The sequence below is a fragment of the Heptranchias perlo genome, chromosome 21, assembly GCF_035084215.1.
Source record: "Heptranchias perlo isolate sHepPer1 chromosome 21, sHepPer1.hap1, whole genome shotgun sequence".
Classification (NCBI taxonomy): domain Eukaryota; kingdom Metazoa; phylum Chordata; class Chondrichthyes; order Hexanchiformes; family Hexanchidae; genus Heptranchias; species Heptranchias perlo.
Genome location: NC_090345.1, coordinates 17,650,941 through 17,668,000, shown reverse-complemented (window position 1 = coordinate 17,668,000; position 17,060 = coordinate 17,650,941). Strand labels below are relative to the sequence as shown.

Below are 17,060 nucleotides of genomic sequence, written 5' to 3'. Positions count from 1 at the left end.
GGGTATGAACAATGCTGCAGTTTGTGAGTAGAATGTTCTATTTGGAGATTAAACAAAGATGTTGTGGTAAGGTATCCTACATGTTCATTAGTGTAACTAAGCAGCTTAACTACTGCTTCTGCAGAATGTCCATTATATGCTGGTGTTGCTTTTCTAATTTTAAATCTCTCTGTCCTTAATGGCTTCTATGAGTGACCCAGTTGATTCCCAGTTGAACCAAGCCTTGTGAGCTCCTCCTGCAATGGGATTGAGACTACCCAGAGGACCGTTGGCAACCACTGGGGAGGGAAGCCTTTTATCTATCTTCACTTGAGTCAGATCCAAATTCCAGAAGCAAGAGGCTACATTTTTAATCCACTATGAGCTCAACATAAAATAGGATTCTCTGCTTTGCTACAAGCCCCTGACAGCATTGTTGTGTTAAAGATATAGGAAACCAGAATTGAAATGAGTTATTTATTAAACATAATATTAAAATGCAAAAGCTAAACTACATATTACATTTTGAATCTGTGGCCTACTGTATATTCACCCCATCCATTCCTTCACTCCACCATGTGGAGTACATTTTGCTATGTCAAAGGTGCTATATAAGTACAAGAATCACAACAACAGAGTATGGTTATGTGTTGGAATAATTGTACTCAATGTTTTACTGTTGCTTTTTGTGATTAAACCCGCTCCAATTTGTTGTTATGTATTTTACTTTATGTTCCAATAGCATTTGAATAATTTACTTGGATCAGGGCAACCTGTTCCAAAAATAATTTAAAACTCTTAGGTTTGTCATTTGCTATAACTGCACCTGTACACAATTCCCTGATAGTGGGTGATGTTTTGCAGGTGCTAGAGTCTGGACTTGCGGCATAATGATCGGCATCACTGATGCTCCCATGGGTACATCATAAGTTCAATGGAGGAATAATAAGATTAACGTAGCCCATCAAACTATGCAGTTGTGCAGAGCTTTGTATTCATGTTGGAGAGTCTGACCCTGCATCCCTCAATAATCCAAACCTTGGTAGCTTGCAGGGATCTTTCCAAAAGATGTACAGTGATCAGATGCTGTTTGTCGTCTGTATTCCTGTATCAGTATGATCATATCTGTATCTTGAGCACTATAATGCTGCTATTCTTAATAATTAGATGGCTTTGGTTTGTAACTCTGCAGTATTTTCTGTTGTACTTTCAATTAAGCTTTAAGCAGGGGCAACATATATATGGCTTTATACACAAGTTAATTGATCATAGCTCAGTTGCTGTATTCACTTTGTGATGGTTCAGTCTGAGGCATAATTTGTATTCCAAATATGTTGGATTGGCTGGAGAATCTGATTTATGTCAATTTGCCTTATGGCTGGCTGACTTAGATGTACTTGCACAAAATTTACTTACTGATATTGTTTGGAATGTTATGTGCATCTCCTGGTTAATTTAGCTTGTACAATATTGGACAGCTGTGGGCAGGTTCATAGGAAATTTTATTTTTATTGGTTTATTATGAATGAATAGTAATTATGTATGTGTCTTAGAATAAAACCATTGAAAATCCAGATGAATCTTCTCCTTCCACATCCTTCACACTGTGTGCGGGTGTGTGTGCGTGCGTGTGCTATTTGCTAAGCATACACTTAAAATGTCATATTCTGGAATATGTCTAGTATCTTTAATATTTGTTTAAAGCCCAGTTCTATTTGGGTTAGTGTTGTGACTATTTACGTCTTTTGTGACCTATTTCATTGGATCATTATGTATCCCATTTTATGCCAGCTATTTGGAAATTGTGCTCAGTTAGACATTCACTGTTTTTCATTTGGGATTTTCAATTAGTTCTTCATAGGTTCAAATAATGAGTACATTAACTTATTTGAATGTATGAGTTTAAGTTTCTTGTGTGAAAATTGCACAATTAGTGTTGGTTTCAGCATGCAGAATTAGTGAACTGCAAATTTTTGTTTCAGATCAGTTTTATTTGATTTTATCCAAGGTTGCTTCCTAGTTTCATTTGAGTCAAGAAATTCTTGTGCAGTTGTTTTGCCTGTTACTGCCCGAGTCAGAATTAGAATCCCATGTTATGTCTTTTCAAACAGAACAATTTAGGCAGTCTTGACCATTATTAATTTCCTGAGGTACAAGGACCCAAGGCAAAGTGATGCCCAAATAATAGATGGATTAGTGTATCCTACACTACTGCCATCTTACAGGGAAGAAGGGTAGAGGGCAGGTTAAGACTCATTTCATTTGTTCCACGGCTATTTCTTGGCATCACTGTTGGGTTTCAACTGATGGCATATGTAAGGCTGCCAGACAGAATAATTTTGAAGCATTTACTAAAGATTGTCTAGACTTAACTGCAACGTAAAAGGCCATTGTTGGATCAGTTCTAACATCTAATGTTAATGGCTTCTCCTCTGACAAGTATGCACTTTGGTATCATCCTTGGTGTGTAAGATGTGGAATGAAGAAGAAAGTTTGATTATTGACTGACTTGCTAGGGTCTTTTTCATTCTTAGAAGGATATGCATCCTTCTTAAATCATAGTTCTATCTAGCCATCCTTGCAGACCTTTCGGTGGCATTTTTTTTCAGGCTGGGGTATAATTTTAAGTGGCTAACTAGTTTCACATTAGCTTTAGGTCAGAATGACCTGGCACAACAGTTGAGAGTAGGAGACCATGTGCGGCACTGCCAATCTGCAACACCATTTTAGTGTGAGTTCTGAGCACATGGTTTCCCCAGAACCAATCAAGCTAGACTATACTCTGTGGACGAGGCATATCATTTGAAGAAGGAAGATCATCCTACTAGGTAGATTATCTACTTTTTGGATTCTTGGTTTGACTTGTGTAATGATCCTGATCATGAAGAAGCAAGCAAATAAATAATCCAAATTTATGCCCTAATAGAAAGCAATTAAATTCTAAATTGTTAAGTGTATCTATATAGAAAATTTTCTATTTTTGATAGTGTATTAGAAAATACACAAACAAGTTAATAGTTAAAACCATTGCTCTATACTTATGTTGTGAAGATGATGAGAACTAGTTATGTCTTTGCCCTAAATTAGTACAATGATTATAATGAAAGTGTGCTCTAGTAATTTGGAATGCATAGGTTTTTTTTTTGGTTCCTGTTTGCTATTCAGCAGCTAGATGGGAAGCAATGATTCATGCCTCCACTATCATGTAAGCAACTGCAGCTTGGCATGGTTGCTGGGAGCATCCTTAGTGGGCAGGATTCCATTTATGCCACTCCTTTAAATAAAGTGCAGAGGAAATCTTATCTCTATCTGAAACAAGATGCTGAAATCCTGAAATTGAATTATGTTGTAACACCCTCAAATCAAGATTTTAAAGCACGAGCGCCCAGCTCAGTGAAGGGTTTTGTATTTTATGTTGCTGATTATTAAATAACTATCTGTATTTTTCATCTTACACGTGAAATGCTATTTACAGCTTATATTACTACAATTATTAAACTGATAGATGCTGTCTGGATACACACATGGCTCATTTCCTCATCTTAAATTCATTATTATTCTTTTTCTACAGCATATTGTAAATTTAGAAAAGCTGCTTATAAAAGTTTCTGAACAAATTATAAATCCACTATCTTAGCATTTGGTCTGAATTGTTTTATTATCCAAGATATAGGCAACAAAAGCATATAAAACTTAATTAAGCAGGGTAAAGAAAAATAGCTGTGTCTCCCTGAGAGAGGAAAAGAAACATTTCATAAATGGCCTGTTTTCTTTTACTACTTGTCCTTTCATATAGGTCAAATGTGGATGTATAGAGCTGCCATCGCTACACCAAATAAAGTTGTATGTTCATAATGCATTTTGTAAAATAAAACATTTAGACAATATAAATGTTTAATTCTGATGGTGCTTGCAGTAAGCATCATGCATCTAATTACCTTGTAATTATGTTCTGAAATCTGCTAAGTAGTGACAGGATTTCCAAAGAGAATTCAACTGACAGTTTAGACATTGGTGCCCTAAGTTATACAATTTTTAATTCCCCAAGAAGTTGTCATTAAGGTGTGATGTGTTATTTAATATTACAGTGCCCACAATGCAGAACTTACGGTCCCAGTTTGTACCTTTGCCGCCTCAGTAATTAGCTAATGCTCTGAATTGTAAATTTTGGATTCCCACAGTGTCATCTGTTCTTGTGCAAGAGAAATGAATAGTCAGCTTAGCACTAAATTTCTGTGCTACAATGTCCCCTGTCGAAACATTTTAAAATTAATTTTCAAATTTGGTTTCTCACAGCACATTTGTTAGTTTTATATTCCTTTTCGTCAGTGGTATGCTTTCTTGTTTAAAGGAGTTGAAGGCTATTGTGACCTCTCTTGTTTGTAATTATGTGCATTTTAAAGCTTGCTTACATTGTTTGACCAAAGAAAATGACTCTTGTGTGCATTAAATGAAGTCTTTTTTAATACGTTCTCTGGATGTGGGCATCGCAAGCAAATTGCCCAACCCTAATTGCCCTTGAGAAGGTCATGGTGAGCTGCTACCTTGAACTACTTTCAGTCCATGTGGTGAAAGTACTCCCATAACGTTGTTAGGTAGGGAGTTTCTGGATTTTGATCCAGCGCCGAAGAAGGAACAACGATATATATCCAAGCCAGGATGGTGTGTGACTTGGAAGGGAATGTGGAGGTGATGGTATTCCCATTCACCTGCTGACCTTGTTCTTCTAGGTGGTGGTTGTCCCAGATTTGGGAGGTATGTCAAAGAAGCCTTGGCAAGTTACTGCAGTGCATCTTGTAGATGGTACACACTGCATCTTTTTGATAAACATTTGAAGCATAGAGGACAATGGAGAGAAAGCAGGGATTTACTTATGGATTACTCTAGTAAAGAATTGTCACTGACGAAATGGGTCAAATGGCCACTTTCTGTCTTTAACCTCAATGCTCGATGGAAATATATTTAATATTCACGAGGCAGAAAGCTGGTAAATGTAGGTGCAGTTCTTCATTAATTCTGTAAACCACAGTGAAATAGATACATGTTAACTAAAATCTGAATAATGCTCCTAAAAAAAAAAGTGTGGTTTTTCTATAATACTAATTTCGTTCTTCACCATGCTATTAAAAGAATTGCTGGTCATTTTTCAGTTTTGATATATATATAGATTTCGAAGCAAATTTATTATAAAACATACTTTATAGGAAAAGAAATACCCTTCCACATGTTATACTGCTTCCTTATCAACTTCAGCAAATGACCATATTCACACTGATATTTGTATTTTAGCAGGTGATCTTTTCAGTTTCTCTTTTGTTGCAGTTGGCTTTATATGTTTCATCAGGTGACCTATTTGTTTCACCTGCGGTTCTACTTGGAAAGTTAATACTTAAACTGCGTAGCTCTTCCGATTTTGCTTTTGTTTTCAATAAGCAATAGAAAGAAAAAATTGACATTATTTTAGTAACTATGAAGTTATTTGCTATTGACCTTTGAAGTTTTGCTACGCCTTTTGAATATAATCAACACTCTTCTTTTATCTAGCTTGTGATGACTGGAAAGTTCTTCCAAAGCCCAATTTGCACCGTGATCTCAATAGGTTTGGACACTCAGCAGTTGTAAGCAATGGGTGAGTCCATCACTGCCTCTGGTTACCTATTTTGACATCCAGTTTATTCTGCTGGTCAAAAAAACCTTTTTCTTTAGTGCTGCATTACCCTTCCTGGCATTTGTCAATAAACAGCTGAAATTCAGTAACTTTCCTTCAGTTTAAATTGGTAGCAAAAGTGAAATGTGTGAAAACATCTGTACAGCACATCAACTTGGGAACAAAAAATATTCGGACTATAACTTATATGTGACTGCTTTTCTTAGTGTTTTTCTGACTTTTAAAAAATGCAATTCTGTCCTTATGTGGTTTACAGTGCTCATCATGCTCTGGGTGAGAGGGTATCGGGTGTTAATTGTATGATTTGTATCTGTTGGGGTTAATTGTATTCAGGTGGTAGGTATCGAATGGGGACTCTCTTGGATTCTTTTTATCGGAGAGCTTAGCTAGGGTGTGGGGTGTGCAAGAGGAAACTCTGTGAATAAAGGCTCGGAAGCAACTAAAGACAAGGCTGCAGTATTCTTTCCTTCACCACATGGCTATCCAGTTTTAACATTGAGGAATCTACTTTTTGACTCTCTTAGTACTGCTTAGGAAGTACTGCCAATGCTGAAACTGACAACTTTAACCTACTCCCACATTGCTACTGATTTTTCACTTAGTACCTCCTATTTGAATGCATAAATTTGAGGCGAGGAAATCACTGTGTGGGAAAGATGGCACATACCTGAATCCTATTACTCTGGGTTAGTGCTATCCTGACTAATACATTTTTTGTTAAAATTAGGTAATGATCTGTTAAAATTTGCAGAATTGTGAATAAAATTAAATTGAAAGGTAGCAATAAGTTTACATGTTTAAGCTTAAACTTTTGTTTTCTGCTTTTTCCAGGTCTGTGTATGTGTTTGGTGGTTTCTCCAGTATGCTTTTGAATGATGTCCTTGTATACAAACCTCCAAACTGTGAGGCCTTCAATGAAGATCTTTGTTTAAATGCTGGTCCAGGTATTAGATGTTTGTGGCAAAAGCATCATTGTGCTCCATGGGAACTGGGCCACAGTAATAGTAGTTTCCACAAGGTGAAATGTCCCCTCAAAACCAGTAAGTACTGAATACACATGAATAACATTAGCTAAAACTTAACAATTTTTCTCAAACTAGAATTTATTTTATACAATTCTTAACATATATATATATATACCAGGATTCTAATAGTTGTGATCCCAGTAACATATAATTCAGAAAAACATATGGATATTGGATGTAAATTAATTTATAGTTTTTGTTTTGTCCTTTTTTTAACCTTCTGTTGAAAAAACTTAGCTAACTTTAACAGTTTTAATTTTTTTTAAATGCCTATGCTGAAGAATATGCATCAGCACAACAAAACAAATGTTGGAGTTTAACTGTGTATTTCAAATCTTCTGGACTTCTGTAGTAGTATAGTATAATGGAATACTATGCAATGGAATACAAGTCATTAAATTAATGATAGCAGCTGAATAACTTGAAAGAAAACTTACCAGTACTACAAGTATTCTGAAAGCCTTTGAGCGATAAAGTCATGATGGAATAGTCATCAAAGCACAGTGTCTTCAACTCTCCTTTGATGCATGAAAAATACTATCCAACTAATTCTTTTACACATGGCAAAGAACAAAACTTACTTTGAGCTGAAAGTCAACTACTGACCTAACTAAAGTCAGAATTTTTCCTTTTTTTCCCCAATTTTCTCCTCCTAACCTAGGAGTGCGGAAGCCAGTTATAGTGTCACAACTGCTTAGTGAAGCAGCTAATTCAGCACAGTTTGGGAATCAAACTTTGAGCTGGATGGCATAGTGCTGCATAAGTGGTGCCCTCACCCACTGGAACCTAAAACATAACCATTTGAATGCTTAAATATATAATTCTTATTTGCAAAAAAAAAACTGTTTTTCTTTATCATTTGTAGGTGAAAGAAAGACAGACAATTCCAAATGGATTTTATCCATAAAATAAATGTTTTGTATATGTAGGTACCTGTCAGATCTACATATATTAATGTTACCAGTTGATGAAATAAATAATGGAGTACTTGTTGCTTGCCATGCTTCAAGGTGGTGTCATTGCATTATCTCTCCTTATCCTTGTTAACCTCTCCACAGCATTTGATAAAGACAACCATTCCAGTGCTTCTCTTTAATTGTCTAGCTTAGTAGTTTCAGTTAGTTACCAAGATAGCTGAATAGATGTAGCACACTTCTACTGGTCAATATTATGAGGACCATTACACTGTGTCAACAGTTGGCCAACTTATTTAAATACAACCTGAAGACATCCAAGCAAATCTGATAAATAAAGGGCTATTTTCTAATGGGAAACAGCTCTTTGGGAAATAGGTTGTGGAAATGATACTGTTTTAAGAACTACTATTAAACCTCAGAGCTATTTCAGGCATAGCCTTTTAAGTGTAGCTAGTTCCTGAAATAGCTGACTTGTAAGGCATACTGGGGCTATTTACTTGGATTTAAGTGACCTAGGCAGCAAGACAGCAGAATAATAGAGGAAATCTCCCACTTTGCCCTCTACTATGACGTTCCAATAATTACATTGTGTCAGTATTTACAGTAGAAAAAGAGGATAGCAATCCCAAGAAAACTAATATTGAATCGGGGACAGGGACTCGATAAAATTAACATAAGTAAAGCAACAGTAATGAAGGAAATAATACCACTAAAGAGTGACACATCCCCAGGACCAGATGGTTTCCATCCCAGGGTTTTAAAGGAAGTAGGTGAGCAGATTGCAGATGCCCTAACTATAATCTTTCAAAGTTCTCTAGATTCAGGAATTGTCCCTCGAGATTGGAAAATTGCACATGTCACTTCGCTTTTTAAGAAAGGAGAGAGAGGGAAACCGAGGAATTATCGACCAGTTAGCCTAACATCTGTTGTGAGGAAATTGCTGGAGTCTATAATTAAGGATAGGGTGACGGAACACCTCGAGAATTTTCAGTTAATCAGAGAGAGCCAGCATGGATTTGTGAAAGGTAGGTTGTGCCTGACAAACCTGATTGGAATTTTTTGAAGCAGTGACTAAAGTAGTGGACAGGGGAATGTCAATGGATGTTATTTATATGGACTTCCAGAAGGCATTTGATAAGGTCCCACATAAGAGACTGTTAGCTGATTTAGAAGCCCATGGAATCGAGGGAAAAGTACGGACTTGGTTAGGAAATTGGCTGAGCGAAAGGCGACAGAGAGTAGGGATAATGGGTAAGTATTCACATTGGCAGGATGTGACTAGTGGAGTCCCACAGGGATCTGTCTTGGGGCCTCAATTGTTCACACTATTTATTAACGACTTATTTGAAGGCATAGAAAGTCTCATATCTAAGTTTGCCGATGACACAAAGATTGGTGGCATTGTAAGCAGTGTAGATGGAAACATAAAATTACAAAGCGATATTGATAGATTAGGTGAATGGGCAAAACTGTGGCAAATGGAATTCAATGTAGACAAATGTGAGGTCATCCACTTTGGATCAAAAAAGGATAGAACAGGGTACTTTCTAAATGGTAAAAAGTTAAAAACAGTGGATGTCCAAAGGGACTTAGGGGTACAGGTACAGAGATCATTGAAGTGTCATGAACAGGTGCAGAAAATAATCAAGAAGGCTAATGGAATGCTGGCCTTTATATCTAGAGGACTCGAGTACAAGGGGGCAGAAGTTATGCTGCAGCTATACAAAACCCTGGTTAGACCGCACCTGGAGTACTGAGCGCAGTTCTGGGCACCGCACCTCCGGAAGGACATACTGGCCTTGGAGGGAGTGCAGCATAGGTTTACCAGAATGATACCCGGACTTCAAGGATTAAGTTAGGAGGAGAGATTACACAAATTGGGGTTGTATTCTCTAGAGTTTCGAAGGTTAAGGGGTGATCAGATCGAAGTTTATAAGATATTAAGGGGAACGGATAGGGTGGATAGAGAGAAACTATTTCCGCGGGTTGGGGATTCTAGGAGTTAGGGGGCACAGTCTAAAAATTAGAGCCAGACCTTTCATGAGTGAGATGAGAGAACTTTTCTACACACAAAGGGTGGTAGAAGTTTGGAACTCTCTTCCGCAAATGGCAATTGATTCTATCTCAATTGCTAAATTTAAATCTGAGATAGATAGCTTTTTGGCAACCAAAGGTATTAAGGGATATGGGCCAAAGGCAGGTATATGGAGCAAGATCACAGATCAGCCATGATCTTATCAAATGGCGGAGCAGGCACGAGGGGCTGAATGGCCTACTCCTGTTCCTATGTTCCTATGTAATGGTGATTGTGAGTCTTTACTGCCACCATTACTGGTTGAACGATCTATAGGAGCAGAATAAATTGTGACTCTTGTATTTGTTGTTGAGTTAAGAACAACCATGAAAATTAAAAGCCTGGTTACCTGCATTATGGCCAACGCATGTGCTATACTTGTGGTTCTTTTTGCACACTCTTGTCAACCTCACTGGGGTATTGACATAACATTCTACCCTTAAGCCTCAAAACCAAGCACTCTTGTTCTCTATGGTTTGCATGGCAGAGCTTCAGAAATGCTGAGAAGGTAGCAGGCTCAAGTGAGAGATCAACCAACCAACCCACAACAGGTTGAATTTGTTGTGTTTTTCTAAATGATATTTTTTCAAATACCTGTAGACACAGCCATTGTCGGGTTTATCCTGAGGAATATTCCTACAAGATAACTTTAAATTTATTTTATAGAAACTTATTTCAGATTTATAAATAACCAAAATTTAAAAATCTGTGTTTTGAACAAACTTAACATCATAAATTATGTAGGAGGTCTATTTTCACTGCTAGAGAATGCAACGTGATTTGAATTCATTATGGATCATACATAGACTGTAAATGCACCACAACAATAAAATCAACCAAGATTTTTGCATCCTCAATACTCTTGGATGTAAGCAAGTGTCAAAAAGATTAGCAAGTTCTGCAGGGGTTGTTTTATGCATCTTTAATCATATGATTCTTTTAAATAGTACCCTGCAGTTTAGTTAGTGTCCATCACAAAGTGCAGATGACATCCCACAGGAAAGCAGTCTGGTTTATAGGAAACTTGCCTGAATGGTTTAAATTGATTTCACCATTTCTGCATGGAACAAAGAGCTAAATGGAACAAAGAACTAAATCATCCCAATCCAAGGAATTCTTTACAGCAAATAAGGCGCACAATTGTTTATTTCATAACATTCAAATGATGCTGTCTGTCTTTTCAATCAGTACTCTAGTATTAATTCAAAATACAAGCAAAAAGAAACTTAAATTAGCTGGCGCGTGAGTTGGCCATAACACAGGTAAACAGGCTTTTAATTTTCATGATGTGGAGATGCCGGTGATGGACTGTGGTGGACAAATGTAAGGAATCTGACAACACCAGGTTATAGTCCAACAATTTTTTATTTTAAAATCACAAGCTTTCGGAGACTATCTCCTTCGTCAGGTGAGTAGTGAATGAGAGGTTCTCAAATCGCATATCTTATATTAGGCTGGGACACCATCACACCAATCAAAGGTGTCGTTGGTGTTCAGACAGGTTAGCCACGGAAAACAGTAGGTCCCAGTATACTGAATACACATTGTGTCAAATTACACAGACAGAGAGAAAGAGACCCGAAAGGCAGAGAGAGAGAGAGAATTTCCAGTTATATTAAAAACAGATAACTTTTTTCTCCCTGCTGGTTGGTTTACGTGTAGCTTGACATGAACCCAAGATCCCGGTTGAGGCCGTCCTCATGGGTGCGGAACTTGGCTATCAATTTCTGCTCGACGATTTTGCGTTGTCGTGTGTCTCGAAGGCCGCCTTGGAGTACGCTTACCCGGAGATCGGTGGCTGAATGTCCTTGACTGCTGAAGTGTTCCCCAACTGGGAGGGAACCCTCCTGTCTGGCGATTGTTGCGCGGTGTCCGTTCATCCGTTGTCGCAGTGTGTGCATGGTCTCGCCAATGTACCATGCTCCGGGGCATCCTTTCCTGCAACGTACGAGGTAGACAACGTTGGCCGAGTCACAGGTGTATGAACCATGTACCTGGTGGGTGGTGTCCTCTCGTGTGATGGTGGTATCTGTGTTGATGATCTGGCATGTCTTGCAGAGGTTGCCGTGGCAGGGTTGTGTGGTGTCGTGGACGCTGTTCTCCTGAAAGCTGGGTAATTTGCTGCGAACGATGGTCTGTTTGAGGTTTGGTGGCTGTTTGAAGGCGAGTAGTGGAGGTGTGGGGATGGCCTTAGCGAGGTGTTCGTCGTCATCGATGACATGTTGAAGGCTGCGGAGAACATGGCGTAGTTTCTCCGCTCCGGGGAAGTACTGGACGACGAAGGGTACTCTGTTGGTTGCGTCCCGTGTTCGTCTTCTGAGGAGGTCTATGCGATTTTTCGCTGTGGCCCGTCGGAACTGTCGATCGATGAGTCGAGCGTCATATCCTGTTCTTACAAGGGCGTCTTTCAGCGTCTGTATGTGTCCATCGCATTCCTCCTCGTCTGAGCAGATCCTGTGTATTCGCAGGGCCTGTCCATAGGGGATGGACTCTTTGACGTGGTTAGGGTGGAAGCTGGAAAAGTGGAGCATCGTGAGGTTGTCCGTGGGCTTGCGGTAGAGTGAGGTGCTGAGGTGCCCGTCTTTGATGGAGATTCGTGTGTCCAAGAAAGAAACCGATTCTGAGGAGTAGTCCATGGTGAGCTTGATGGTGGGATGGAACTTGTTGATGTTATCGTGTAGTCTCGAGTGATTCTTCGCCGTGGGTCCATCGAAAGAAAATGTCGTCGATGTATCTGGTGTATAGCGTTGGTTGGAGGTCCTGTGCAGTGAAAAAGTCGTGCTCGAACTTGTGCATGAAAATGTTGGCGTATTGGGGTGCAAATGTGGTCCCCATGGCTGTTCCGTGTGTTTGGGTAAAGAACTGGTTATCGAAGGTGAAGACATTGTGATCCAGGATGAAGCGGATGAGTTGTAGGATGGCGTCTGGAGATTGGCTGTTGGTGTTGAGTACTGAGGCTGTTGCAGCGATGCCGTCATCGTGGGGGATACTGGTGTAGAGTGCTGAGACGTCCATCGTGGTGAGAAGTGTTCCTGGTTCAACTGGTCCGTGGGTGCTGAGTTTTTGTAGGAAGTCTGTAGTGTCGCGACAGAAGCTGGGGGTTCCCTGTACGATGGGTTTCAGGATGCCCTCGATGTATCCAGAGAGGTTCTCACACAGGGTTCCGTTGCCTGATACGATAGGACGTCCGGGTGTGTTGGCTTTGTGTATCTTTGGGAGGCAGTAGAAGTCTCCCACGCGGGGAGTACGTGGGATCAGAGCGTGTAGGATGCTTTGAAGGTCTGGGTCGAAGGTCTTGATCAGTTTGTTGAGCTGGTGGGTGTGTTCTTTGGTCGGATCTGCGGGTAACCGTCTGTAGTGTTCCTAGTTGTCCAGTTGTCGGTATGCTTCTTTGCAATAGTCCGTTCTGTTCTGTATGACGATGGCTTCTCCTTTGTCGGCTGGTTTGATGACGATGTTGCGGTTGGTCTTGAGAGCGTCAATGGCGTTGCGTTGTGCTTGGGTGACATTCTGGACTGTCTTGTGAGTGCGGCTGATGAATCTGGCGTAGACGCATTTCCTGACAGCTTGAGCATACATGTCAAGCTTAGGGCAGCGACCCTCCGGAGGAGTCCAGTTTGACTCTTTCTTCTTCGGTTGCTGTACCGCGGATCCCTCTGTCTGCTGTTCCGGATCGTTGATTGTCTCATTGGGTTCGCTGCTGAAATCTTGGGATTTGTGGAAGAATTCCCGGAGCCTTATTCTCCTGATGAATTCCTCTGTGTCTGCCGCGAGACCGATGGGGTCCATTTTGATAGTGGGGCAGAAATTGAGCCCTCGGCTGAGAACTTCGATTTCGTCTGGTTGAAGGGTGTGGTCGGACAAATTGACGATAGACTTCCCTGTGGTTGCAACCGTGTACCAGGGGAGGTTTGGTTGATGCTGGTGGTGATGCCAAGTTTCTCAAGTTTCCTGCTCTCGGTTTTCATGTAGGCAGCGTAGTTCCGTTGCCTCGTCTGTTTGGCGGTGTCTCGTAGCTGGTCTGCTGTGTCCTGAGTACAGGTTGAGAGTATGGACTCTATCTTGGTTTTGAGGTTGCAGCGTCTGCTGTAGAGTTGGTGTACGAGATGGTTGCGGAGTGTGCGAGAGGTACGACGGCAGAGTCTCTCAGCGTAATCTGAGTTGTATGTCGACTTGAGTGAGTTCGTGATCTGTAGTCCTTTTGGGATCTTGTCTGCTTTCTTGCAGCTCTGTAAAAACTTGATGTCTGTGTCTATATGCGTGATCTTCTTGGATATCCTCTCCACTGTGAGCCGGCAGTTTGTGGTGTCGATGGTAGCCATGATGTGGAGATGCCGGTGATGGACTGGGGTTGACGAATGTAAAGAATGAGCGAAATGTTCAAGGATTCCCACATTCACCTGACAAAGGAGAAAGCCTCCGAAAGCTTGTGATTTTCAAATAAAATTGTTGGACTATAACCTGGTGTTGTAAGATTCTTTACATTTGTCAACCCCAGTCCATCACTTGCATCTCCACATCATATTTTAAATACAGGGAAGTAGTTTCCTAATTCTTGAAAGGTATGACCTTATCCTGGAGTATCCTTTTAAGTACACAGCTTTGAGGATTTTAGCAACATTGCACAAAGATGGTTCCTGATTGAGATGATTATCAATCAACACTATTATATAGGACGAAGAAGTCAAGTAGCATAACAATTGGCATAGCCCAGCTTGCTTTTTCACACTAGTTTTACTGATTTCAGCTTCAGCAGTGAGAGCACTCTTCTGGTTGTTTAATCAGGTATGCAGTGAGTTTAATAAATTATTTGCAAGATTGAAAGATGGAATGACTGACCATGAACAACAAAAAGTATTTCTTGAGCAACATCATTCATAAAGTAACATTGGTGTTCAAAGACTTGGAGAAGTATGAAGCATGTCATACAAGCCCATAAGAATTTCAGAATGAGAAAGGGCAATTTGGTTTTCCAGACCCTGTTTGAGAATTCATTCTGACTTATCCATTTTCCTCACTAGTGGAGGGTCAACAAAAGTTGCATCTGCAAAGTTGAAGTCTAAATAGGATTTTATTTACTTTTGTTTTGTCATTGGTAGGATTACTTGGCAAATATCAAATATGGAAAATAACTCGAGAGAAACCCATATAATGCTAGGTAAATAATGTCCTGTGAAGATCTATGTCTCTGGAGCATACTGTGGGATCAAATTTAAACGAAGTACATGCTGCACCCTTTTTCTTTCAATTTTTCCTACCCAGAGAGCCAAAAACTAATGAAAATCCTTATAAAATTATAAAAAAATAATGACTTACTTAATGGAAATCCTTCTGTCTGGGAAATGGGTAATTAAATCTACACAGTTTTATCAACAAAGACTTATTTGCTGTGCTCTGTGTTTTCACGTTTAAGTCTAATATTTAGCATATCTTATTTGGCACAATATTGTGCAGAAGTTTTGAAATGAAAAATCCATAAGTTTGTGAGAAACTGAAGTACTCAAAGGATTAAATTCTAACAGAGTTAAAATCCCTCAATTTCTAAATGTTAATTTACTTTTGCAAACTTCTAATCACTGATAAATCCTTGCAAAATATATGCATGGTTCTATTTATTTTTTCTGGAAAAGTTATTTTTTTTCACCAGTGTATAAGTTTTGTGCTGTTTGGGATTTAATACTGATTAATGCGCAAAAGCTTTGAACAGTAAAAATAGGAAATCAAAATCCACTGTATGTGGGGGGAGGAAGGGAAGGGAGAGAGGAAAGACTTCACAGCATGATACCTATTTTAAAAGCTATTAAAAGTCTGAAACAGTCTACTGAATTGAATGTCTGCTTTAGTCGGATTGCAGTGTAGTAGCTTTTGTAATGAAGTTAAATCCATACCAATCCACCTTTTGTAGAATGACAGAAGTGATTACAGTCTATGAGAAGAACAAAGCTCGAGATAACATTTTAAGAAATCTAGAGACCTTTACAGAGCCCAATTTAAGATTGATTTCTGATTTGATCTTCACTTGTTTTCTGCAATATTTTCTGAATTGTATTCTCCCTCTCCCCTCCTTTATAAAGCCTGTAAATTCTGCTTAGCCTTTTATAATTGGGATCATAGAAACATAGAAAATAGGAGCAAGATTAGGCCATTCAGCCCTTTGGGCCTGTTCTGCCATTCAAAATGATCATGGCTGATTGTCTAACTCAGTACCCTGTTCCTGCTTTTTCTCCATATCCCTTGATCCCTTTAGCATTAAGAAATATATCTATCTTCTTCTTGAATACATCTAATGACTTGGCCTCCACTGCCTTCTGTGGTAGAGAATTCCACAGGTTCACCACCCTCTGAGTGAAGAAATTTCTCCTCATCTCGGTTCTAAATGGCATACCCCGTATCCTGAGACTGTGACCCCTGGTTCTGGACTCCCCAGCCATCGGGAACATCCTCCCTGCATCTAGTCTGTCTAGTCCTGTTAGAATTTTATATGTTTCGATGAGATCACCTCTCATTCTTCTAAACTCTAATGAATATAGGCCTAGTCGACCCAATCTCTCCTCATACGTCAGTCCTGCCATCCCAGGAATCAGTCTGGTAAACCTTCGTTGCACTCCCTCCATGGCAAGGACATCCTTCCTCAGATAAGGAGACCAAAACTGCACACAATACTCCAGATGTGGTCTCGCCAAGGCCATGTATAACTGCAGTAAGACATCCCTGCTCCTGTACTCAAATCCTCTTGCAATGAAGGCCAACATATCATTTGCCTTCCTAACTGCTTGCTGCACCTGAATGCTTGCTTTCAGCGACTGGTGTACAAGGACACCCAGGTCTCGTTGCACCTCCCTTTTTCCCAATCTATCACCATTCAGAAAATAATCTGCTTTTCTGTTTTTACAACGAAAGTGGATAACCTCACATTTATCCACGTTATACTGCATCTGCCATGTTCTTGCCCACTCATCCAACTTGTCTAAATCACATTGGAGCCTCTTTGCATCCTCCTCACAGCTCACATTCCACCCCAGCTTTGTGTCGTCTGCAAACTTGGAAATGTTACATTTAGTTCTCTCATCCAAATCATTGATGTATATTGTGAATAGCTAGGGCCCAAGCACTGATCCCTGTGGTACCCCACTAGTCACTGCCTGCCACCCGGAAAAAGACCCGCTTATTCCTACCCTCTGTTTCCTGTCTGTCAACCAATTCTCAATCCATGCATTTTGCACACTAACCTCTTGTGTGGATCCTTATCAAAAGCCTTCTGAAAATCGAAATGCACCACATTAACTGGTTCTCCCCTATCTATTCTACAAGTTACATCCTCAAAAAACTCCAGTAGATTTGTAAAGCATAATTTCCCCTTCATAAACCCATGCTGACTTTGTCCAATCCCGTTAATG

At 39.7% G+C, this 17,060-nt stretch overlaps 1 protein-coding gene across 6 annotated transcripts in view; it reads left to right on the top strand.

Moving 5' to 3' along the window:
• The window catches only part of atrnl1b (attractin-like 1b), a 713,064-nt gene that overhangs the window by 147,637 nt on the left and 548,367 nt on the right, over positions 1 to 17,060 (top strand). For all 6 annotated transcript variants that reach the window (XM_068002149.1, XM_068002150.1, XM_068002151.1 and 3 more), the window contains exons 11-12: positions 5,524 to 5,608; positions 6,479 to 6,687. In XM_068002149.1, coding sequence (XP_067858250.1) covers positions 5,524 to 5,608; positions 6,479 to 6,687 — 294 coding nt within the window. The remainder of the gene's footprint in view (positions 1 to 5,523; positions 5,609 to 6,478; positions 6,688 to 17,060) is intronic.